The sequence below is a fragment of the Canis aureus genome, chromosome 30, assembly GCF_053574225.1.
Source record: "Canis aureus isolate CA01 chromosome 30, VMU_Caureus_v.1.0, whole genome shotgun sequence".
NCBI lineage: Eukaryota > Metazoa > Chordata > Mammalia > Carnivora > Canidae > Canis > Canis aureus.
In genome coordinates, this window is record NC_135640.1 from 42468653 (window position 1) to 42494210 (window position 25558).

A 25558-nucleotide genomic window follows, 5' to 3' on the forward strand; every position below is an offset into this window, starting at 1 on the left:
TACACAGGGCGAGGTCTGCGCGGGTCCTGGGTGAAGGAGCTTCTCTCCCTGCAGAACTGGGGTGCGCCACCCTCCTGGCACGTGGACATGTTCATCAAACTGGAAGCTCCCAGAATTCCATACATTTGGATTTTTAGGGAGGCTTCACTGTGTAGGCATGGTTGATTATTAACTCAATTTCTAGCCCCTCTCCCCTTTCCTGAGGACAGGGATGGGGCTGAAAGCACCAGGCTTCTAATCAGAGCTTGGTCTTTCTGGTGAGTAGCCCCCATCCTGAAGCCAACTAAGAATTACCTCATTATAACAAATTCATTCCTATCACCCAAGAAATTCCAAGGGATTTAGGAGTGCAGTGTTAGAAACTGTGGTCAGAGACCAAACTTTAGTGAAAACCAAGGACAGAGACATATATATTTTACCATATATATATATAATATGTCAAAATACATTATTATTTCACAGTGAATACTTAATATTCATTGCTGACTCTTTAACACTGAAGTCCCTTCCAACAGCAACATAACACACCTGAACGAAGCTTATCTATCACATGTATTTTCTCTGTGAGGCACATCACAGCCTTCCTGATTTATGAGGCCATTTCAAACAGTGACATCACCAAAGAGAAGCACAAGAACATGGAAAGTGTGGCACTAAATAGACATCACAGGACACTTGTTTGCAGCATTAACTGAAATAAGACGTGGAGCATCTTGTTTGACCTCAGCTGGGAACACGCATGTGGGGCCACCCAATGTTTTGCTGTTCTGTGCATGTCCACAAATGAATGTGAAGCCACCGTGAGTACTGACTTTGAGGCTACAAATCAATTTCAGTGAGTAGGTGAACCTGTAAATGCGATATCCATGAATAATGAGGATCAACTATATATCAATAATAGCATCAATTGTGAATTAATACAATCAAAGGGAAGATTGTTCTTCTGAATAAAATTGAGATTCAACTATACACTCACTATAGGAAATGCACTTTTATAGTAAAAGATACAGCTAGATTGAAAGTAAAATGATGGAAAAAGATATACCATGGAAACAGTAACAACAAGAAGATATTAATATTTTACTAACATCAGATAAAGTAGACTTTAAAACAAAAATTGCTACTGGAGACAAATAGTGACATTTTATAGTGATAAAAGTTCAATCCATGAGGAATATATAATAATTATAAACATACACACAAATAATAACAGCACCAAAATACACAATCAAAAGCTAACAGACATACAGGAAAAAACAGAATAATATTCATTGAAGACCTCAATATCCCAATTTCAACAATGGACAGAACAACCTGAAAGAAGATCAATAAGGACACAAAGAACAGCGCTGCAAACCAGCGAGACCTAATGGACATCTGTCAGACACCTCCGCCACCAACAGCAGAGTATAGCCTCTTCAGAAATGCACATAGTATCCTCAGAATGGAACATAGGCTAGGCCATAAAACAAACCCTAATATGTTAAAATGGATAGAAATAACACAAACTGTGTTCTCTGGCCACAATGGAGTGATATTAGAAATTAGTAACAGAGGGCTCCTGGGTGGCTCAGTGGCGGAGTATCTGCCTTCAACTCAGGTTTTGATCCTGGGGTCCTGGGACCGAGTCCCTCATCTGGCTCCCCACAGGGAGCCTGCTTCTCCCTCTGCCTGTGCCTCTGCCATTCTTTCTGTGTCTCTCATGAATAAATAAATAATATCTTAAAAAAGAACTTAGTAACAGAAAAAACTGGAGGGATTCATAAACATGTGGAAATTAAACAACACACTCCTAAATAACCAAAAGATCAAAGCAGAATAAAAAAAGAAAATCATACAATACTTTTAAATGAATGAAAGTGAAAAACAAAATACTATAATTTATGGAATGCAGCTATAACACTTCTTAGAGATTTACAGCTGTAAGCACCTATACTAAGAAAGAAGAAAGGCCTCAAATCAATTACCTAAACTTTCACTTTAAGGCACTGCAGACAAGCAGAAGGAAGGAAATAATAAAGATTAGGGCATAAATAAGTGAGACAGAGAATAGAAAAATGAGAAAATCAATAAAATTGGCTCTTGAAAAGATAAATAAATTTGACAACATTTTAGCTACATTGATCATGAAAAAGAGAGGGGGAGAAGACTCAAATAATGAGAATCACAAATGAAAGAGGGGACACTGCTATCAGCCTTACAGAAATAAAAAGGATTACAGAGAAATGCTATGAACAACTATATGCCAATAAAGTATATAAATTAGATTAAATGGATACTTGAAAACAAGATAACTGCAAAAGTAGTTACTCTGAGAGCTGTAGAGAATCAGTTTTGTTTTTTAAAAGATATATATTTTTTAAAGATTTTTATTTATGTATTAATGTGAGACACAGAGAAAGAGGCAGAGACACAGGCAGAGGGAGAAGCAGGCTCCCTGTGGGGAGCCCGATGCAGGACTTGAACCCGGATCCCAGGATCATGACCTGAGGCAATGGCAGATGCTCAACCACTGAGCCACCCAGGTGTCCCAAGTTTTGTTTTGTTAAAGAAAATCTAAATCCATGGGAAAACATCCCAATTCAAGGATGAGAAGACCTGACACTATGCAGATGGCAGTTATCTCCCATTTACAGACTTATGCAATCCTTATCAGAATCCAAGTTGACTTCTTAGTACAAATTGAAAGTTGTTGTTAAAATTCATATGGAATGCAGAATAAGCCAGAACAGAATAAGCCCAAACAACCTTGAATAAGAACAAATTTGGGGGCCCCTGGGTGGCTCAGTTGATTAAGCATCTGCCTTCAGCTCAGGTCATGATCCCAGGATCCTGGAATGAAGCCCTGCATCAGGGTCCATGCTCAGCGGAGCCTGCTTCTCCCTCTGCCTCTCTTCTTCCCCCTGCCTGTGTGCGTGTTCTCTCTCTCTCTCTCTCTCTCTCTCTCCCCTTCCCCCCCTCTCTCAAATAAATAAATAAATAAAATCTTTTAAAAATTGGAAGACACACATTTCCCAATTTCAAAATTTACTACAAAGCTATACTTACTAAGACAGTATGGTACTGGCATAAGGACAGACAATAAATTGGTATTTATTGATTCATCAATGGAATACAATTGAGAGTCCAAAAGTAAATCCATATATCTATGGTCAATTGACTTCAACAAGGGTTAAGACCATTCAATAGGGAAAGTATGGTCTCTTCAACAAATAGTGGTGGTACTGCTGGACATCTGTGTGCAAAAGAAGGAAGTAGGCCACTACCTCTCACCAAAATTAATTACAAAAATTAACTCACAAACTCACACGGACCAAAGACTAAAATAAAAGCACTAAAGCTATAAAACTATTAGAAGTAAACATTGGGATAGGTTTTTTTGACCTCAGATTTGGCAATGGATTCTAAGATATGACGTTAAAAGTATAAGCAAGAAAAGAAAAAAAAAAGATAAATCTGGCTTCATCAAAATTAAGAGGTTTTGTAAAAGCTTCAAAGAACACTACAAAGGTGAAAAGACAACCTACAAAAGAGGAGAAAATATTTGCAAGTCATATATGATATGGGGCTTCAATTTAAAATACATTGAAAATTCATCACTCCACAACAAGAAAAAATTCACTTAAAATTAGGCAAGGGACTTGGATATGTATTTCTCCAAAAAGATGGACAAACAGCCAACACACACATGAAAAAACATACAACATTATTATTCATCACAGAATGAAAATCAGGACCCCATGAGATGCCACTTGCTGCCCATGAAGATGGCTAGATTAAAAAAATAAGATCATAAGAAGTGCTGACAAGGATGTGGAGAAATTGCCAGATAGTGCAGCTACCTCGGAAAACAGTCTGGCAAGTCCTAAAAAGTTAATCATAGAGGGATGCCTGGGTGGTTCAGTCGGTTAGGCGTCCGACTCTTGATTTCGGCTCAGGTCATGGTCTCAGGGTTGTGAGATCAATCCCCACGTTGAGCTCCAGGCTGAGCTCAGAGCCCGCTTAAGATTCTCTCTCTCCCTTTCCCTTTGCACCCCCCCTTAAAAATGTAATCATAGAGTCGCCATATGACCCAGCAAGTCCACACCTAACTATATACCCAAGAGAATTAAAAATATATGTCCACACGAAACCATGTAAGTAAGGTTTATAGGAGCACTATTCACTGTGGCCAAAGGGTAGAAACAGCCCAAATATCCATCAGCTGATGAATGGATAAACAAATAGTCATAGGTCCATGCAGTTGAAAATGATTTAGCCAAGAAAGGAAGGAAGTACTGATGAATGCTCCACACACATGAACCTTGAAGACACGCTACATGAAAGAAGCCAGGAGCAAGACCATATATATGTGAATGGATCCAATTACATGAAATGTCCAGAGTAGGCAAACAAGTAGGACATAAAGTCAACTAGTTGTTGCTGGTTACAGGGGGTGGCAACCCAAGGGCATAGGGGGGTCTTCCTGAAGTGGTGGCAAGTGGCAAATTGCCCACAGCAAGGGCTGCACAGATCGCTGGGGACACTGAACATCACCAAATTGTGCACTTGGCACAGAGAATTAGGGAATGGTGTGGTATGGGAAGTGTAGCTCAAAGAAGCTGTTAAAAAAAATCATCTTTCAGACCTAAAAATGCACAGAGATTGAAAGTGAAGGGATGGAGAAATATCTATCATGCAAATGGATGTCAAAAGAAAGCTGGAGTAGCCATACTTAGATGGGACAAAATAGACTTTAAAACAAAGCCCATAACAAGAGACGAAGAAGGACACCATGTCATAACAAAGGGGACAACCCATCAACAAGATGTAACAACTGTAAATGTTTATGTCCCTAACTTGGGAGCGAGCAGCCAAATACATACAACAACTAATAACAAACATAAAGGAACTCATGGATAACAATACAATAATAGTAGGGGACTGAACATCCCCCTCACAGCAATGGACAGATCATCCAAGCAGAAAATCAACAAGGAAACAAGGGCTTTGGATGACACATTGGGGCAGGTGGATTTCACAGATATATGAGGAACATTCCATCCTAAAGCAGCAGAATACACATCCTTCTCGAGGCACATGCAACAGTCTCCAGCACAGATCACACACTGGGTCACAAATCAGCCCTCAACACGTACACGAAGATTGAGATCATACCATGTGCATTCTCAGACCACAGCGCAGTGAGACTTGAAGTCAGCCACAAGAAAATATTTAGAAAGACCACAAATACATGGAGGTTAAAGGACATCCTACTAGAGAATGAATGGGTCAACCAGGAATTAAGGAGGAAGTTTAAAACACATGGAAGTAAATGAAAACGAAAACACAACAGTTTGGAACGTTTGGGATGCAGCAACGGCTGTCCCAAGAAGGAAGTATATAGCAATGCAAGCCTACCTCAAGAAGGAAGAAAAGCTCAACTACAGAACCTAACCTTACACCTTAAAGGAGCTGGAGAAAGAACAACAAATAAAGCCTAAATCCAACAAGAGAAGAGAAATAATAAAGATTAGAGCAGAAATAGGGGTGTCTGGGTGGCTCAGCTGGTGAAGCATCTGCCTTCAGCTCAGGTCATGATCTCAGGGTGCTGGGATCCAGTCCAGCTTCACGACCCCTACTCAGCAGGGAGTCTGCTTCTCTCTCTTCCTCCACCCCTCCCCCTGCCATTCTTTCTCTCTCTCCCCCCATAAATAAATAAATAAATAAATAAATAAATAAATAAATAAATAAATAAAATATTAGATCAGAAATAAACAATACAGAAACAAACAAAAACCCAGTAGAACAGATCAATGAAACCAAGAGCTGGTTCTCTGAAAGAGTTAATAAAATTGATAAATCCCTAGCCAGTCTTATCAAAAAGAAAAGAGAAAGGACCAAAATAAATGAATCATGAATGAAAGAGGAAAGATCACAACAACACCACAAAAAATAATCATAAGAGAATATTATGAAACACCATATGCCAACAAATTAACAACCTAGATGAAATGGATAAATTCCTAGAACCATTCAAACTACCGACACTGAAACAGAAAGAAATTTCTAGAAAATTTGAACAGATCAATAACCAGCAAAGAAAATGAATCAATAACCAAACACCTCCCAACAAACAAAAGTCCTGGGCCAGATGGCTTCCCAGGGGAATTCTATGAAACATTTAAAGAAGAGTTAATACCTATTCTTCTTGAACTATTCCAAAAGACAGAAAAGGAAGGAAAACGTCCAAATTCACTCTATGAGGCCAGCATTACCCTGATACCAAAACCAGATAAAGACGCCACTGAAAAAGAGAACTACAGGCCATTAACCCTGATGAACATGGCTGCAAAAATCCTCAACAAGACACTAGCAAATCAAATCCACAAGATATTTAAAAAGTCATTCACCACGATCAAGTGGGGTTTATTCCTGGGCTGAGGGGTGGTTCAATATTCACAAATCAATCCATGTGATACATCACATCAATAAGAGAAAAGAGAAGAACCATATGATCATTTCAATAGACACAGAAAAGGCATTTGACAGAGTACAGTATCCATTCATGATAAAAACCCTCAACAAGGTAGGTTTAGAGGGAACCCACCTCAACCTAATAAAGGCCATATGAGAAAGTCCACAGTGAACACCATCCTCAGTGGGGAAGAACTGAGAGCCTGTCCCCTGAGGTCAGGAGGAGGACAGGCACGTCCACTCTCACCACTGTGGTTCGACCTAGAACTGGAAGTCCTAGTCTCCGCAGTCAGACAACAAAAAGAAATAAAAGGCCTCCATATCGGCAAGGAAGAAGTCAAACTTTCACTACTTGTAGACGACATGACACTCTATACAGAAAACCCGAAAATCTCCACCGAAAAGCTGCTGAAACTGATTCGGGAATTCGGGAAACTCTCAGGACACAAAGTCAAGGTAGAGAAATCTGTTCCATTTCTGTGCATCAGTAATGAAGCAGCAGAAAGAGAAGTTAAGGAATCAACCCCATTTATAATTGCACCAAAAATCAATAAGCTACCCAGGAATAAGCTTAACCAAAGACGTAAAAGATCTGAAAACTACAGAACACTTATGAAAGAAATTGAAGATGACACAAAGAAATGGAAAGGCAGGATCCCTGGGTGGTGCAGCAGTTTAGCGCCTGCCTTTGGCCCAGGGCGCGATCCTGGAGACCCGGGATCGAATCCCACATCGGGCTCCCGGTGCATGGAGCCTGCTTCTCCCTCTGCCTGTGTCTCTGCCTCTCTCTCTCTCTCTGTGTGTGTGACTATCATAAATAAATAAAAAAAATAAAAATAATAATAATAAAAAAAGAAATGGAAAGGCATTCCATGCTCACAGATTGGAAAACCAAATATTGTTAACATGTCCATGCTACCCAGAGTGATCTACACAATCGATGCAATGCCTATCAAAATACCAGCAGCATTTTTCACAGAGCTGGAACAAACAATCCTAACATTTGTGTGGAACCACAAAAGACCCCAAATAGCCAAAGCAGCCCTAAGAAAGAAAACCGAAGCCGGAAGCATCACGACTCCAGACTTCCAGCTGCACTACAAGGCTGTGATCATCAAGACAGCCTGGTGCTGGCACAACAGCCGACTCACAGATCAATGGAACAGAAGCGAGAACCTTAACATGGACCCTCAACTTATGGTCAGCTCATTTTTGACAAAGCAGGAAAGAATATCCAGTTGAAAAAAGACAGTGTCTTCAACAAATGGTGCTGGGGAAACCGGACAGCAGAGGAGTGGAACTGGACCGTTTCCTTATACCAGACACAAATACATTAAAAAATGGGTTAAATACCTAAATGTGACACCTGAAACCATAAAAATCCTGGAAGAGAGCACAGGGAGTAATTTCTCTGACATCTGCCATAACATGTTTCTAGATAAGTCTCCGGAGGCGAGGGAAGCTATTGGGACTTCGTCAAGATGAAATGCTTCCTCACAGCAAAGGAAACAACCAACAAAACTAAAGGACAACCTACAGGATGGGAGAAGGTATTTGTAAAGACAGATCGGATAAAGGGCTGGTGTCCAAGATCCATGAAGAACTTATCAAACTCAACAACCCCAAAATGTAAAAAATCCAATTTAAAAATGGGCAGAAGACGTGAGCAGACACGTCTCCAGCGGAGACCCACACGGGGCCCCAGACACGCGGGAAGATGCTCCACGTCCCTCGCTGTCCTGGAGACACACACCAACACCATGTGGGACCCCCCACCCCATCCCGCACGCCCGTCAGGACGGCCACCGTCGGGAGGCGACAGGTGCAGGGAGGATGTGGAGAAAGGGGAGCCTCTCTGCGGCTGGTGGGAACGCAGGCGGGCGGCCACTGTGGGGACGGGAAGGGGTGGCCTTGGGGAGCCGGACACAGAGCTGCCCTATGATCCCGAAAGTGCACTGCTGGGTACCGACCCCGCAGCCCAGAGGCGGTGAGCTGCAGGGGCACCTGCACCCCCGCGTTCCCAGGGGCCGTGTCCACGGGGGCCGCGCCACCGGAGGAGCCTCGACATCCACGGACAGATGCTGGAGGGAGGAGACGTGGTCCCTGTGCACCCCGGGTGTCACTCGGCCGTCAGAGCGGGGAGATCTCGCCATTTACACCGACGTGGGGGGAGCCGAGGGCGTGATGCCGAGGGGGGCGAGTCGGCCGGGGAGAGACATGATCGCACGGCCTCCCTCATACGGGGTATTTAAGAAATAGAACAAAGGAGCAAAGGGGAAAAAGGGAGAGAGACAAACCAAGAAACAGATGCAACCCCAGAGAACATGCTGCCGGTCACCAGAGGGGAGGCGGGGGAGGAGATGGGGAGTCGGGCGTGCACCTGTCCTGATGGGCACTGGGTTCTGTTGCAAATGTTGAATCATCCATTGCACGCCCGAAACTAATATTACCCTGTATGGCAACTACCTGGAATTTATTTTTTTTAAGATTTTATTTATTTATTCATAGAGACAGAGAGAGAGAGAGAGAGGCAGAGACCCAGGCAGAGGGAGAAGCAGGCTCCATGCAGGGAGCCCGACGCGGGACTCGATCCAGGGTCTCCAGGATCACGCCCTGGGCTGCAGGCAGCGCCAAACCGCTGCACCACCGGGGCTGCCCAACTACTTGGAATTTAAATTAAAACTTAAAAAAAAAAAAAAAAAAGCACTCTTTAAGGGCGGTACACGCGTGGGAATCGTCCACAGAATGGAGTCCTTGCATCCAAATATTTGGAGTCGTGCTCAGGACAGTAGCTGAGAAGATGGAGGCTTTAAGCTGAGAAGTGGAATTTATATAAAATAGAAGAAAATGGAAATTATGGAACAGGGAAAACGCAAAGACTTGGGAGAGAAAACGCAGCCGAGTCGAAGGCACGAAGAGAGGGCTTTCGTGAGCAGACGTCCCCGGGACGGGGAGCAAGCCCACGGGGAGGATCGCGGCCAGGGCGGACGGCCTTTCCGTCCTTATCTGAGATTCCGAGTGGGTCCCAGGCCTACGCGCAGCACCGTCCGGGGCCCCGCGGGGCGGCAGCGCTGGGCACTGAGGGTCCTCAGCTTTGGGGGCGGCGGGCCGAGGGGGGCGGGAATGCTGGCTGCATCTGGGCTGAAGGGGCCGCAAGCCACGGGTCATCGGGCCCCGAAGGGCACGCTCTCCATTTCCCGAGGACAGATGTCAAACTGAGAAGTCCAAGCATTGTCCCCGAGCCTTGGACCGGTCAGCCCACCTCGCGATGATGCCACGGGCTCCGCCTGCACGCGCGCTGTGATGGGGACCTCACTACCTATGGGGTCGGCCGCTTCACCCTGAAGATGCCCCGGAGCCCGCGGGAGGGGCCTGGCCACGGTGGGGGGGTGGGGAAGAGTGTCACTGACCTTCGGGGGAAGACTGGGAACTTTCAAGGTTATGACGATGGAAAACTCTTCAGGGAAGAGGTCGCACCGGAAGAAAATCCTCGAGGCAGGGAAGCTGACGGCGTGGGGGGTGGCGGCCGAGAGCTGGAGTCCTCGCACGCCGTGGGCCTGGGTCACCCTGATTCCGCCCGTGGCGCCATTCGGAGGGACGGCCTCTGCCAGGATGTCCAGGGGGCGCAGGTCTGTGTCGGGGAAACCACAGGTGGGTTAGACGCGTCCGCGAGCGTCCCCTCTGCCGGCGAGGATCGGCGCCCCTGGGTCTGCAGGGACCCCCCACCCCGGGTTTCCCAGAAGGAGCTACACTCGCACATTCCGGGGCTCGCTGCCTCCCGGCTGATGGCCTCGCGCCGTGCTGGGCGTGCGAGGGGACAGAGGGAGGACGGCCCGGGGAGGGCATGCCCCGTGCTTGCCGTGGGGCTCCATGACCCATGTCCCCGCGTGCCGTGGAAGCGTGCAGCCTCCGGTGTGCCCCGCAGGCCGCCCGGGACTGGGCACTGCTCCTCGCGCGCACCGTAGGGAGGCAGATACGGCGCCGCAGAACCTCTGCCTGCACTTCAAGGTCGCCGGAGCGTGGCTGATGGGCGGGCCGGCCTCCGCGAGGCCCACGGCGGGAAGGGAAGTGGGGAGCCCACGCAGCGCCGGGGCCAGAGGGGCCCAGCCTCCGGAAGGGAAGGGAGGGGCTGCCCTGGAGCGGAGCCACGGCCACCGCCTGGACCCCCACCTGGACCCTGCCCGACCCCGACCCTGACCCCGACCCAGCCACCGCGTGCCTGGCTAGGTACGGAGCCGGAATGAATTAGCTGCTTCTGGAGCCGCCCCTGGGCCCAGGGGGGCTGCTGAGGGCCTGGGCCTCACACGAGGGTGCTGGGCCCACAGCCCGCGGTCAGCAGGTCAGCAGCGATGACAGTGGAGCTGACCTGAGCCCACGGTGGTGCATCAGGGATGCCCCTCCCCCCTCCCTCCCGGAGCCACCGTCCCTCGATGCAGGGACACTCCCAGAAGGGAGCAGCCTCGCCAGGACAACAGGCCCTGTGACCAGGGCCTTCAGGGGCTTTCTGGGCAGTGACAGCCCGGCGAGGCTCCCGGCACGTTCCCGCTCGCGTGGGCGTGGGGCACAGCGGCCTGGGTCCGCTCCCGACAGTGGGGCCTGTGCACATCGCGCACCTGGCGACTCCGCGTTCCCAGAAGTGCGCGGCCAGCGCCTGGCGGGCAGTACCTGCTAAGTAACCGTCTCCCAGACTGAAGCAAGGAGCCTCCAGGGCCGGGCTGCGGGCCGAGGACCGCGACCAGCCCCGCGGCGAGAGCCGTCTGGAGCTGTCTGGACCCAGGCATCCGGACCCCGGCTCCCGTGAGCGCGCAGCGCCATCCGGGTTACCCGTGGGCTTGACGCCGAAGAAATTCGGCCGGTCACTGCCTGGTCCAAGGGAAGCGGCTCTTCCCAGCGGGGTCACTGTCACCAACAGAATCCAGGGAACCGTAGCCGTCCCCGGCCGTTAGGGAGCCGGCGGGCTCTGTCCCCACGGGCGCTGGGCGGACGGGCACTCTTCCCGTCTGTGTGGCTCTGACCCCCGGGCCTGCTGGCAATGACAGATGGCCAGTGTTTGGGGGTGTCCACAGCGTGGCCCCGGCTCGTGTGGCTTCAAGGGTGCGGCTGAGTCCTCAACCCCAGGAAGGCCTCCAAGGCCCTCAGCAGGGGGCAGAAAGGGTGCCCAGCCCCCTGCCTTCTGAACCTGGGCAAGGACACCTCGTGGCAGAGCCGAGGGCCCCTCCTCAGCGAGACCGGGGAGCATCGCTCCTCTCGGGGGCCTGAGTCACACGGCCACCCACGGGTCATGTGGGACCAGCCCTGGGCTGGGGCAGACGCAGGCCTACAGCTCCCAGGCAGCCCGCAGAAGGACCCAGAAACCCCAGAGACACCCCTACTTAGGGGTCAAGCCCTTGCTCTTCCTCGAAGCACCCACGGCTGAGGCCCAAGTGGGTGTGGGGGTCCTGGGTCACTTCCAGCCTGTGGGGGCACAGGGAGGTGACACGAGGGCCCCAACCCTGTTTTTGCAGGAAGCACAGTCAGACGGCAGCGCCGTGAGAATGGCGGTGGCCACCCATGTGGCAGAGGGGCCCTGAGGCCCGCGGGCTCTGCGGCTCAGCGGATGGGCCCCGCTGCACACACCCCACGCCTCTCCCAGGACAGGGCGGGCTGAGCCCGGAGCCCCTGCCCCTCCAGCGGCCACTCCCTGCAGGGGTGAACACGGCGGGAACGCAGCCTGGGACGAGGGCGAGTGGGCCCCGCAGTGGAAGGTAGAGCACAGTTTCCTCCATAAATCCAGGGAATTTAGAAAAAGTGCCAGAGGGCAGGCACCCAAGGGCAGAGAAATGACAGGACCCCCTAACGTGAGCTGCGGGAGAGCGGTCAGAGTCGGGGGGAGCCCCGACCCGAGGGGCCCAGGGGCTGCGGCACAAGGGGCAAAGTCAGGACACAGGGGAGAGGGAGGGGGCTGGAGACAGAACGATCCTCGGTGAGTGTAGACGCTCCTACCACCTAATAACCCCCCTCCGGAAGCCCGCCGGCTGTGCGCCCAGGGCCTCACAGGGCCTCACAGGGCAGGAGCCCCGGGGCAGGAAGTGCACTGGACACGGCCCAGCCTCGCTCACTGCGTGCAAGGAGGGTGACTGAGGTCACACCTGCCCATCCCCTGTGACCGACTGCAGGTATGGAGCAGGTCACCAGCCTGGGCGCAGCAGGGGACACTGAGGTCCTTCCGGAGGGGGCTTGACAAGGGTGTGGACGAATGGCCATCCCGAGCGCACTGCTGGTGGCTGTCAGGTGGCGAGGGGACGGTGGGGCGGGATTGGGGGCTGAACCGTCGGGAGGACACTGCCCGATGACCTCTGGGCGCACTGTGAGGACGGGCAGACAGATACGCAGTCATTCCTATTCACATGTTGCAACTGCAAGCAGAGAGCGAGGTGAGGGGCGCCCGGAGGGACAGACAGATGGAGGGACGCTGGACGCTGGAGCACACCAGCTCCGTGGAGCGACAGCGGGCGATCGCGGGACAATGGCCTGCATCCTCCAGGTTTCCGAACACCGAGGGGTCACCCCCGAGGCAGCTGTGTAGGTCGCGCTGAGGTCCCACACCGCCTAGAGGGAGCTCGCTGGCACCGCGGGCTGGGGCGAGCCTGTGCTCCGGGACCTGACCCTGGCGAGCCTCGGGCTGGTGGGCACCAGGCTTGGAGTCCGGGTCCTGGGCGGTTGGGTCTGGTCGGGGTCCCTGGAGGGTGTGAGGCCCCAGTAGACACCGTGCCCTAAATCCACCCTCAGCCCGCTGTGAGACGCTGGGCCCGGCCTGGCGGTTTAAGTGGACGCCCCCCAGGGCCTGGCCCCTCATTCAGGACCCACGGGTCCACCGCCAGGCAGGCTGCCAGCGCCGAGAACATGCCTCAGCCTGGCTGAGCCCCGGGCACAGGCAATCAGGGTGCGTGAGCAGCAAGGGGAACCCCGAATGCGGCTAATCCCAGGGAGAGCCTCTCCCTCCATTGTTTGGCTGAGCAGCCTCTTCCCCTCGCCCCACCCCTGCCCCTCCAGCCCATGCAGATGAGCAGGCTTTGCTCTGACAGATGCTCAGTCTACGGTATCCGGCTCCCCACCCACACCTTGTCTGCAGTCTGCACACACAGTTGGAGGGTTTCCAAGGTTTTGTACCTCCCCGGAAACCATCCTGCTGGATGCAGGGATGCGGGGTGACCGAGTCCACAAAGTCAGAGCCCCCGCTGGAGGTTCAGACACACACGGCGGTGAAGCTCTGCAAATTAATTCTAATCCGTTAGACACACGTTCACCGCAGCTGCTATATTCACGCTGAGAGGCTGTCTACACAAGCAGACCGTGACCGAGCCACCTGCGCACAGTAGCCGAACCCTGACACGTGGCCCCCACACCAGCCGGGACCTGGCCAAGGACTGAGTCTCTCTTTTTCCACTGTAGGCTCTCCCCCTCCCCTGCTTGGAGTCTCTGCCAAACCCAGTGCTGTGGGGGACCCCCTGCTACAGCCAGCTTGCTTCTTCTCATCTAGGTGGTCTCTGTTCTACAAAGGCTTCTTGAAAGGGCAGCTTCAGAAATCGTTTTTGTTCTCAAGGTACTTAGAGTTTAGCAGAGAAGATGCAATGGTAGCCACAAATACATTAACTCAAAACTGGCTGCACAGAAGGTCCTGAACTAGCCTCAAGGTCTTAAGGTCTGGCCCACAACTGACTCACTGTGCTGCTCAGAACCTCAGTTTGCTCATCTGTAAGATGGGATGGCAGTGACCTCCCCCGTCAGGGACCCAGATGAGCAGCCGGATATTGGGGGAGCCCATTACAGCAGCAAGCCAAACTGGAAGAAACAGTGAAAACTTTAGTCACTTATTTCAAGAGGCTAAAAGCACAGGAAGTCCTGACCCCCCACCCCCCACGGAAGGACATGTGGTGGGGGTCATGCCCAGGAGCCCAGGATGAAAGCCTGCCATGGGTTGATGAGCCCTGGGGCCCAGGAAGGAGGAAGGAGGGCTGGGTGTAGAAAAATACCGGGTACTGAGTCAGAGCGGGGTGCGGGCAGGGGAGAGTAACTTCAAGGCGCCCCACAAGGAGGCCTCTGATGGAGGCACCAGGACTACAGATGCAGACGTACATCCGAGCATGGCAGGCAGGCCTGGGTCCCTGCCACGTTTCCCCCAGGACAGCAGTGCCCTGGCTGCGTCCCAAGCCTGGTGTGTGGTGGGGCTGTGTGCCGTCCGCTGGATGAAGACCTTATGATCGCCTGTGGCTGGGCCTGATAGATCACGTATAGGATTTTTGGCCAGGAGCCAGACTTCTCGTGCCCCAGAACTGGTTCCTGGAAAGACTTTCTATACTGGGGCCAATCAAGACCCAGATTATTCAGAAGAAGCCACCTGCCTTGGCTGGGGGTCCAGGTGTGAGCCACAGCCCCTCAGCCAGGTAGACTCTGCACACTCTAGACAGTCTCTAAGGAGAGGACCCTCCAGTGGGGTGGGAAGGGAGGCAGAACAAAATGGCCAAGAAAATCCTCCTTACTCTGTGGATTTCACCAATTTAAATTGTGTGCCCAGGGCCCCGGAGGAGTTTATTTCCAGGAATTTAGGTTAGGGTATTGTAAGGGTTGCCCCACTGGACAGTAAGGCCGAACGTATAGCCATCATCACAAAACAGGCCAGTTTGGGCCCAGGAAGAGGCAGGTAGACCCATGGAGAGAAGAGATGGAGATCTGGAACACCCATGGCCAGTAGTCCACGCAGATCAGTGAGGAGGCCAGGGTCATTGGGAGAAAGTGATTGCAAGGCTGAGTGTCTATGGGGAGAAAACCAGGCTGAACTCCTCCCCGACCAGGATACACAGTTCAGTTCACCTCTGCAGGAGGGGTGGTTGGAAGCCATTTCTGTGACTTTGGGGGTACAGATGATTACAACAAGCTCAATAAGCACAAACCATCAGAAAGAAGTCATTACACTTGCTCACATCAAAACAAGACCTTCTGCTCACGAAGAACACCATGGGCAAGGCCAGTGGTCCTGGGACAGAATGAGAAAGTATTTGCCATAACACGAGAGGTACAGAAGGAACAGGGAGCCCCTGAAAACCAACAAGGAGAACATCAGAACTATCCCTTAAAAAAAAAAAGGCAACCTAAAAAAGAAGAAACCCAAAGGGCCCACATATGACAAAATGCTCAAGTCAATACGAGTCAGAGAAATGCAAATTAGAACAGTAATAAGTGATCACTTTTCTCCTAATATACTAGTTTTAAAAAGGAAATAGGAAAACAATGTAAGATGGAGCATGCATGGGAAAATAACTCATGTCCCTTTTGTGTGTTCAAACCTGCTTTTTAAAAACTTGTTTTAAAGGAAACCACAGGATGTGGACCAGGTTGGCACACTGGGCTTTGAGCGGGACTCCTGGACTCTGGGGCTGCAGCAAGGATGCATGGATGCCTGGGAAGGCAAAGGCAGTGTGGCCATCAGGCCGCTGAAGCCTCAGGGAGGCACCAAAATAGCAGCGACACCAATAACCTCACAAAGGCGTGATAGGGTGCTCTGTGGCCAGCCGGCGCTAAGCGCTCCACACACATCAACGCTTTCAAAACCACACTCGTCCACTTCAGTCACCCGGCAGAGCCAAAGCGGTCTCAGGATGCACCACACTGCCCAAGGGGTCAAGCAGACAGTATAGCAAGGACCGCGGCCTTTGCCCCCAGCTCTCCTGGGACGCGCTATGTCCTGCGGTTTCTGTCATCAGCCTTTCAGAGGCTCCGTCTCCTCATCAGCAAAAGGGGATGTACCCTCCTTTCTTGTAGGGCTGTGGGAGGGACTGGAAAATACTGTCTGGCAGGCAGAAGTCACTCCCCAGAGGCAGACTACAGTGACTGAACTGGAAATGGATGACCCATCCCTCAGGATGCAGTCAGCCTTGTGTGGGCCACATTTGCGCTCAACTATTAACTTCCTGCATGAGTCTGTGGGAGGATATGTGTTTGACTGCGGGAATGCAGGCGGCCAGGGCTGGCGAAGCAGGACTCTTGAGTAAGACCCACGCGGCTAGTACACAGCTGATGTTAGGTTCACTTTACATAAATCGGCAATGGGGCATCCGGGTGCCTTAATCAGCTGACACAGAAAAATCCGCATGCAGTCTGGGAACAGGCCCACTTGCTGGACTCACACTGGCCAGCCCCAAACCAGAACCTTCTTTTCTCACCTTTCTCGCATGTTGTCCATTAGGTATAACAAGCACCTGGCCTCTCTGGGCACGTGGACATTCAGGAGGCAAAAGACAATGCACGCATCACACAGACCTGGCACAGGGACAGGGGGTTTGATCTGAGCTCTTCCCGAGACAGGATGCTCAGCTGCCCTCAGGGTCCCACCCACAGAACTTGTCTCTAATGATCCAAAATGCCACCTCTTAGTCTCCTCTGCCAGGAGCTGAGAGGTGGGAGAGGCAAAGATGAAGCAGCAGTCCCTGCCCCCAGGGGACCTTTGTAATAAAAACACCGCTCTCTCCTGCCAGGCATGATTATCTCTGCAATCCAGCCAGCTTTCCATGCTCCCTTATCTCACGTCCTCCTGGCGAGTGAGAACAGGAACAGAGGATGAATCCGGCTATAGTGGCCTCAGGGATGTGGAAGTCCAAACGTCAGCACCTAGAGCTTTACCTGCCTTCCAATCCCATTGTGTGAGCGTCCTCATCAACTCTATTGCCCTTCAAATACAAGCACTGAGTCCAGGAATCACAGAATCGCAGCTGGAAAGGGCCAATAGATCAGGGCTATCGACACAGACAGGGCTGGTCGGGGGCAGCTAAAGGAGAAGGAGGTTTACAGTACTAAGTGTTTCCATTAGAAGAGACGACAGGAATCAGATCAACCATCTAAATTTTGACTTAAGAAACTTGAAAATGGAAGGGTAAGTCAGTGTGATTGTATAGAATACAACTCAGTGTACATGAAAACAAGAAAAACAGAGATCAATTGAAACAAAGCTAGTTCTTTGAGAAGATGAATAAAATTGATAAACTTCCAGCTAGACTGACCAGGGGGGGAAAAAAAACAAGAAGAAATAATTTACCAATACCAAGAATAAAAGATGGGATATTAGAACCATTTTTCACAAATTAAAAGGATAGTGAGGAGCTCTATAAACAACATGATGCCTATATATTCGAAACCTTGTGTGGGGGCACCTGGGTGGCTCAGCAGTTGAGCACCTGCCTTCAGCTCAGGGCATGACCCCGGGGTCCCGGATCAAGTTCTGCACTGGGCTCCCCACATGGGGCCTGCTTCTCCCTCTGCTTGTGTCTCTGCCTCTCTGTATCTCTCATGAATAAATAAATAAAATCTTTAAAAAAAAAAAAAACTTGAGTGAAATGGACCAACTCTTCAGCAGGCTCTCATTAAAGAGGAAACAGATGACCAGAAAATCCTATTTCTATTAAAGAAAACTTCAGTTTCTCAGGAAAATCTCCTAAATATTTAAAGAAGACCAAATACTGACTCTATACAATCTTTTCTAGAAAGTATAAGAAGAAGAAACCCTTACTAACACCTTTTACAAGAGTGACATTATCAAAACTGAAGACATTGCAATAAAAGAAGGCTACAGACCAATATCCTCACGAAAATCCTAAATAAGATATTAGCAAGTCAAGTCCAACAACATAGAAAAAGGATGATACATCACAACCAAGTAGGGTTTATCTGGGAATTCAAGGCTGGTTCAACATTGAAAAATCAAGTCATTTAAGTACATGGCACCTCTGTGTAATGGCTCAGCAATGTCCTTTCATCTCTAATTATTTCAAAATAAAAAGCTTTAAAAATCAATTAATATAATTTGGGATGCCTGGGTGGCTTAGCAGTTGAGCTTCTGCCTTCGGCTCAGGACCTGATCCCAGCGTCTGGGATCAAGTCCCACATCAGGCTCCCTGAGTGGAGCCTGCTTCTCCCTTTGCCTATATCTCTCTCTGCCTCTCTCTCTCTCTGCGTCTCTCATGAATAAATAAATAAAAATATTTTTTAAAAATTAGTGTAATTCACCATATTGACAGACTAAAAGAGAAAATATTATCATTTCAACAAATGTATAAAAAACATTCCGTGAAATCCAACATCCATTCATGATAAAAATCTTTCAGTGATAAGAGGGAGCTTTTTAGCCTGAGAAAGCTGATCCAGACAAAGCCTCAGCGACCACCAGCCAGCCAGCATGAAGACTGAATGCCTCCCCCTAAGGCCAAGCACCCGTTCGTACACTTCCTTGCTCTGCCCACGAAGAGGTGACACCCCGGCAGCAATGAGCGCACCTCGCTCCAGATCTTGGTTTCTAAATACCATCATCCACCAAAAGGAGCAGTGTTCCCTGAAGAAGTGGTCAATTCCAGGGATGCGACAGGGAGAATTTCAGAGGAGCTGGGGCCAGAAGTGAGATGTCGGGGAGTTGGAAGCCTGCTGAAAGTTACCAGACCCAAAATGAAGGAGGTCTCAATGCTCAACGCTGGGACAATCTGAACAACAAAATAATAGAAGAGTGAACTATAAGTCAAATAACAAAAACAAATATTCTTTGGTCCATAATGAAATAAAACAGAACAGGTAAATAAATGGAGGAGACGGGATAACTCCTCCTTATAGAAGGATTCCAGTTAGTAAGTGGAGGTGGAAGGCGGAAGTAGAAGCTCACCCTCAGAACACCACAGTGGCCTTGCTGCAGGCACGGCCCCCAGAGGGACGCTAAAACCATTGGGCAAACATTATGGCAGAAATGGGACATTTGCAAAGTCTCATAGAATCTCCCCCCACCCCAAATATGTATTAATTACAGAGGGAAAAACAACCATATCCCCAGGGACGGGACACATCCTCATCATGTACCCTTGCTTCCCTGGACTCATTACTTCTGTGAGATTCTTCCCCAAACACAATAACCTCCGTCTAACGGCGAAGAAACTTCAGACAACCCCAAATTTCTTCTGCAACACACGTGACCAGGGTTCTTCACAAGCAACAAGACATAAAGGATAAGGAAGGACCAAAAAGCTCTCTCAGACTAGAGAAGACCGGGGAGACCTTACCAATGCTGCGGGGAGTTCTAGGCTAGAGAGGGGCCATTCACGGGAAATAGGATAGATGCCAATGCTGATTTCTAGGATTTGTCATCGATCTATGGATACGTAAGATATTACTAGAGGAAGCTGGGCGAGGGCATGGGTAAGCACACGGGTAAGTGTCCCATGAGCTCAGCTGTGCCTGGACAAGCAGGAGATGTGCGTGCGCGGCTGGCCTGTCAGGCCACGTGCTACCTGCGCCCCATCCTTCCCTGCCACAGACCACAGTCCCCAAGAAAGGAGACACGTTCTGCATTTCCTCCCATCCCAGATTCTGGCCTTGTCTGCTTCCGAGCAGGTGCTTGCTAAGAGTCGAAGTCCTAAACCTTAGTACCTGGGAAGTGACCTTTTTTGGAAAGACAGTCTTCACAGATGATCGAGATCCAGTGAGGTCACTGGGGAGAGGAGTCCTAACCCGCTACAACTGGCGTCCTTGTTAAAAAGAGAAAATGTGGACGCAGACAGGCACCCAGGGAGGATGTCGTGGGAGGATGCAGGCAGAGAGCGGGAGATGCTTTCTCCAAGCCAAGGAACCCCAGGGTTGCCAGCAAACCCCCAAAGCTAAGAGAGCATGGGACAGCTTCTCCCTCACGGTCCCAGGAAGAGCCAACCCTGCCCATCCTTGATCTTGGACGTCCTATGAGAGAATGAACCTCCCGCACGAGGCATAGGCCGGTGCTCAGCCAGCAGAGCGCTCAGCCCAGGGCCTAGGAGCCAGCACCCGCCCCCAGGTATTCTACCCCGGGCCCCCAACGACCCTGCTAAAACAACAAGAAACCTGCACTCCACCCCCAACTTTGCTTTCTAGGACTAAAAACAGGTAGAGACTCCCAGGCCAGATTCCAGAGTTTCATGAACTGAGCAAGGACTCTTGGAAGTTAAAAGCTGTGGCTGGTTCTGCAGGACCCAGCACTTAGCACCGAGGAGGGAAGGGCATCGGAGACGACTGCTGGGACAGCACAAGCCAGGAGGGTATGAAGAGAAAGTCAGGGCAGCTGGTACACCCACACCCACCCGCACCCACACACTCACCCGCACCCACACCCCGCCCCAGCACCCACACCATGGCCGCCTCCACCCTGTCCGTCTGCTCCAGCGACCTGAGCTACGGCGGCCGCGTCTACCTGCCCGGCTCCGGCGACTCCTGCCCCGACCCCTCCTGGCAGGTGGACGACTGTCCCGAGAGCTACTGCGAGCCCCCCTGCTGCGCCCCGGCCTCCTGCCTGACCCTCCTCTGCACCCCTGCGAGCTGCGGGTCCAGCCCCTGCCCACCAGCCTGCCCCGGCTCCTGCCAGCCCTCGTGCGGCAGCTGCTCCCCCTGCCAGGAGGGCTGCGGTGTGTCTGCTGCAAGCCCGTGTGCTGCACCCCCGTCTGCTGCAAGCCCGTGTGCTACACCCCTGTCTGCTGCAAGCCCGTGTGCTGCACCCCCGTCTGCTGCAAGCCCATGTGCTGTGAGGCCTCCCCCTGCTGCCAGCCCAGCCCCTGCGCCCCCTCCTGCTGCAGACCCTCCTCCTGTGTCCCTGCTCTGCCACCCCATGTGCCTGACCTGCTGCAGCCCCACCTCAGCCCAGAAGTCCTGCTGCAGATGGGGCGTGTCCCCCCCACAGGTCCACCCAGTGACTGCAGTCCTCCCAGCCACCCCTCCTCAATCTGGTCTTGCCCCATGATGAGGGGCTGCTGCTCCTGAGGACGGGGCCGGTCCCACCTGGAAGCTGACCACCACGTCCTGAACTGCTCCAGCACATGGACCAGTGTCTGCTGGTCCAGTGTGCGGCTGAGCTGGACATGTAGAAAAACTAAACATCCGCATGCAGTGCCACGGCCCTGGGGAGGTCTCCTAGGAAGTCCCCACGGCAGCGGCCTCCCCTCCTTATCTCCCACCCCTCAGGAGGGTCAGCCCAGCCTCTTCAGCTCAGTGACCCTTCAGAGACCCTCAGACCCTCAGAGACCCAGTGTCCAGTCTCTGGACACTGACTTAAGCAAGCTGACCAATAAACGCCCAAGACCAAGTAGAGCACTGGCTCCGTCCATCCTATCATTACCCCCCACCCTGACCACACTTCCGCTTCTCCCCTCTGCGCACAACATTGCCGCCCTGCAGGACCCTGTGTGGTTTCCTGCAACTCCCTGAGGTCCCCGCTGGGCAGCAGAGGGTGGGGGTGGCTATTGTAGCCCTTTGGCCACTTGGGGTCTTCCCGGGCTCATCCTTCTCCCTCCTGTACTGTCATCCATTGAATAGCTCTTTTCCTTGATTTGCCCCTGCCACTCCTCACGACAATCAGGACTAGGATCTGCTAGATCCATGTTTCTCCAAAGCATGTCCCGATGTCCTCCTAACTTTGAAACTAGCAATCTTTATCACTGTATTGCCTAAAACCTTCTCACACGCCCCACTGATATTCCCCGTGTGGCGTCGGAGCACACCGTGTGATCTGTTGCTTACATCCTTCCCTCTCTGGGTCTTCATGTCCTCTCCAAGGTCAGAGTAATAGGACTCACTCTTGCAATATTTGCAAGGATTGGCAATAATGGCAAAGGGCAAGTGCATTCTGATTACAGTGAACGTGCAGGGCCCAGGCGGACTGGTCAGGACAGAAAGACACTGTGGAGACTTCCGGGTATTTTAAGAACTCTTTAAAAACTATGCTTGGAATACTGATGTGTTGGAGTCCTTGGAGGAAGTACTGATTCTCTTCCAATGATGATAATATCAAGAGGGATTTTGATGTGAAGATGTCTGAGGCTTGCCCACAACTTGACTGCAGAAGAGGCGGAGGTTGTATGGGACACCGGAGCACCCACCATGTGGAAAGCCTGGTTCCAGGATAGATGAGAGTGTTCACCACACAGGGTGCCCACAACACAGCTCGATGTGCCAACTCTAACATGTGGAACAAGAGAGAACAATAATCCTGAGAACGGGAATTCTGCGGGGGAGTCTTCAGTGGCCCAGCAGAGATGGCCATTCCCAGTCATGGCAACCAGGGGCCTTCCCAAAGTCAACTCTGAGTGCAGAAGGTAACATGCTGGCAGGTGGGGGGCAGGAAGGAGGAAGCAAAACCCAGCAAGATATCCAACACTGTCACCCACTTCCACTGGCCATTTGGGAGGGGCCTCATCTCATTAAGACTTATTTCACAAAAACCAAAATCCCTGTAGTGGTAATTCATTCACTAAGAGATATTCTTTCCATTTCTAAATTAGTGATAACACAAAGGTTGGAGACTCAAGGGACAAACAAAAACTGTGACCAGAGGTCATATGTACCCCTTGAATAACTGGTGATGGTCACTGAGCCCAGAGACCAAGACCCCGGGATGTCCCCCAGGTCTGCATCCTCAGAACCTGGGGTAAAGACTCAATGTTCCCATGCCCTCGAATGAACCCCGATCTGTGAAATTCATTATCACCAGGTCAAGCACTTTCCTAGCTTGTTTTAGACGCCTGAGGGTTCCTCTCTGTTGCTACAGACCAGTCTGATGGAGTACATTTGACCCGGGGAATCTGCAAGGTCCATAACTAAGCACATGCTTTGGCCTCTCAGAGCGGCTTCGGACTCTTCATGCATGTGCCATTTCTCCCTAAAAATGCTCTCTGTTCACTGACTAGAACTCACCAGCAATACCAGGATCCAAATCCAAGTACCTCTCTTGGCCATTCCTTTTATTTTTAAGACTGATTTATTTTGGGCAGCCCAGGTGGCTCAGTAGTTTAGCGCCGCCTTCAGGCCAGGGCCTGATCCTGGAGACCCGGGATGGAGTCCCACGTCAGGCTCCCTGCATGGAGCCTGCTTCTCCCTTTGCCTGTGTCTCTGCCTCTCCCTGTGTCTCTCATGAATAAATAAATAAATAAAATCTTTTAAAAAAGACTGATTTATTTGTTTGAGAGAGAGAGAGAGGAAGAGACCACAAGTTGGGGGAAAGGCAGAGGGATATAACTTTCAAGTAGACTCCCTGATGAGTGTGGAACCCAACTTGAGGCTCAATCTCACCACCTGTGAGATCATGACCCTGAGATCATGACCTGAGCCAAAACCAAATGTTGGACGGTCAACCACCTGAGCCACCCGGGCATCTCCCCCTCCTCCCTTGGCCACTCTTACCCACAAAATTCTTAGCTGTATATCTGGATTTTGCCTGAATCACTCCATAGATGGGGCCTTCAATTAGGGCTTGACATACTTACTATGGGATACAGGCAAACAGGACCCCATTGAACCTTGCGTGGGATGCAAGATTGGTGTTGTTTCTCATGGAGGTCGGAGCCCCAGAGAAGTTGGGTTGAGGCTCCGGCATCCACTATGAGAGTTCCCACTTGAAGACTGTTGGCTACATGCTCCAGTCCTGGGGCAGCAGGTAAGTCTCAGGTTGGGCTTCAGTCTAGCTGGAGCATTTCCCAGAGTGGAAGAAGGAAGACTCAGTTTCAGAGTCAGGGAAGATCTCGAGTAGTCAAAGAAGGAAGCAAGGGATTGGCTAGAGGAAGAACCGAAGTCTCAAAACAAAGGAGTGAGGCTTTGCTTCAGGACATGATGGACCTGACTTGTCCTCCCACCTTAAGTAACTAGAAAATGAGACGATATATAAGAAACCCATTTTCAGACATTGGACAACTGACAATGCAGAACTTGGATTCCTAGGAGAAGACAAACAGGAGATCCCTATGATTGCCCCAGCCTCCTGGCTGGGTTTCTGGGCTGCAGCATGTGGAGGGGAATGCTGTCAGTATAGGGGTTGCTGAGCTGAAGAGAGGGAAATCAGAGTCAAAGAGGCTGAGGCACCCAGAATTTGTGGGGACAGACACAGAAGAAGAGAGAGATATACAGCAAAGAGCTCCACGGGAACACCTTGAGTCCACTGCCCAATACTCAGCCATTTGTCAGAACTCAGAATCCCATGAGTCTGGACAAGAACAATCATGGAGCTTGAAGGGGAACAAGTCCCAGAGCTTAAGCAAGGCTAAGAGGCAATGGGTTTCCAAACAACCAGAGTGGAGACCGCACTGGGTACTAGAGGCATTCAGTACAGATCCCAGAAGTCACATATCAAGAGCCGTGCTAACCCTGCCTGAGAGTAAAGGCCTCTCTAGATCCGCCATAACAAAACGTGGGAACAAGCACAGAAGCATCACCATTATCAAGCCGGTCCACGGGTGGTAACTGCCAGATGGAACAAAGTCCAGCACTGTTTAGAGGAAGGAAACAAAGTACAACACTCAACAGTATTACACTATTATTTTATTGAAACCCAGCATCCAATAAAAAATTACTAGACACTTTTTTAAAAAAGATTTTATTTATTTATTTATTTATTTATTTATTTGAGAGAGAGAGCGTGTGAGCATGAGAGGGGGCAGGGCAGAGGGGGAGGGAGAGGGAGAGAGAATCTCAAGGAGCCTCTGTGCTATGCATGGAGCCCAACACACGGCTCCATCCCATGACCGTGAGATCATGACCTGAGCTGAAAGCAAGAGTCGGATGCTCAACTGACTGAGCCACCCAGGTGCCCCAAAATTACTAGACACATTCAGAGGAAAAAGCTAACCCATAATCAAGAGGCAAAATAGATTATACAAACAAGCCCAGAAATGACCGTTGCTGGAATTAGCAGACAAGGTAGTTAAAACAATTATAATAAATATGTACAAGGATTTTAAGGAAAGCATGAACACAAAGCAGAAAGAAATGTAAGATATAAAAGAGAACTAAATGGAACTCCAAGAGCTGATAAACATAAGATCAACAATAAAAAATGTAAAGGATGAGTTTAAAGGCATAATAAACACTGCAGATGATCAGTGACCTAGAAGACATAATCATAGAAAATACCCAAACCAAAAGGCAGTAAAGAAAAAAATTTGAATTAACAGAGCCTCAGTGGGGGCACCTGCGATGCTCAGGGGTTAAGCGTCTCCCTCCGACTCAGGGCGTGACCCCGAGGTCCTGGGATCGAGTCCCGCATCGGGCTCCCTGCATAAGGCCTGCTTCTCCCTCTGCCTGTGTC

General features: G+C 50.5%; 1 protein-coding gene across 1 annotated transcript in view; it reads right to left on the reverse strand.

The window, feature by feature from the left end:
* TSPEAR (thrombospondin type laminin G domain and EAR repeats) overlaps positions 1-25558 on the reverse strand; it is a 187920-nt gene that overhangs the window by 62930 nt on the left and 99432 nt on the right. Inside the window, exon 2 of the mRNA XM_077879407.1 lies at positions 9867-10087. Coding sequence (XP_077735533.1) covers positions 9867-10087 — 221 coding nt within the window. The remainder of the gene's footprint in view (positions 1-9866; positions 10088-25558) is intronic.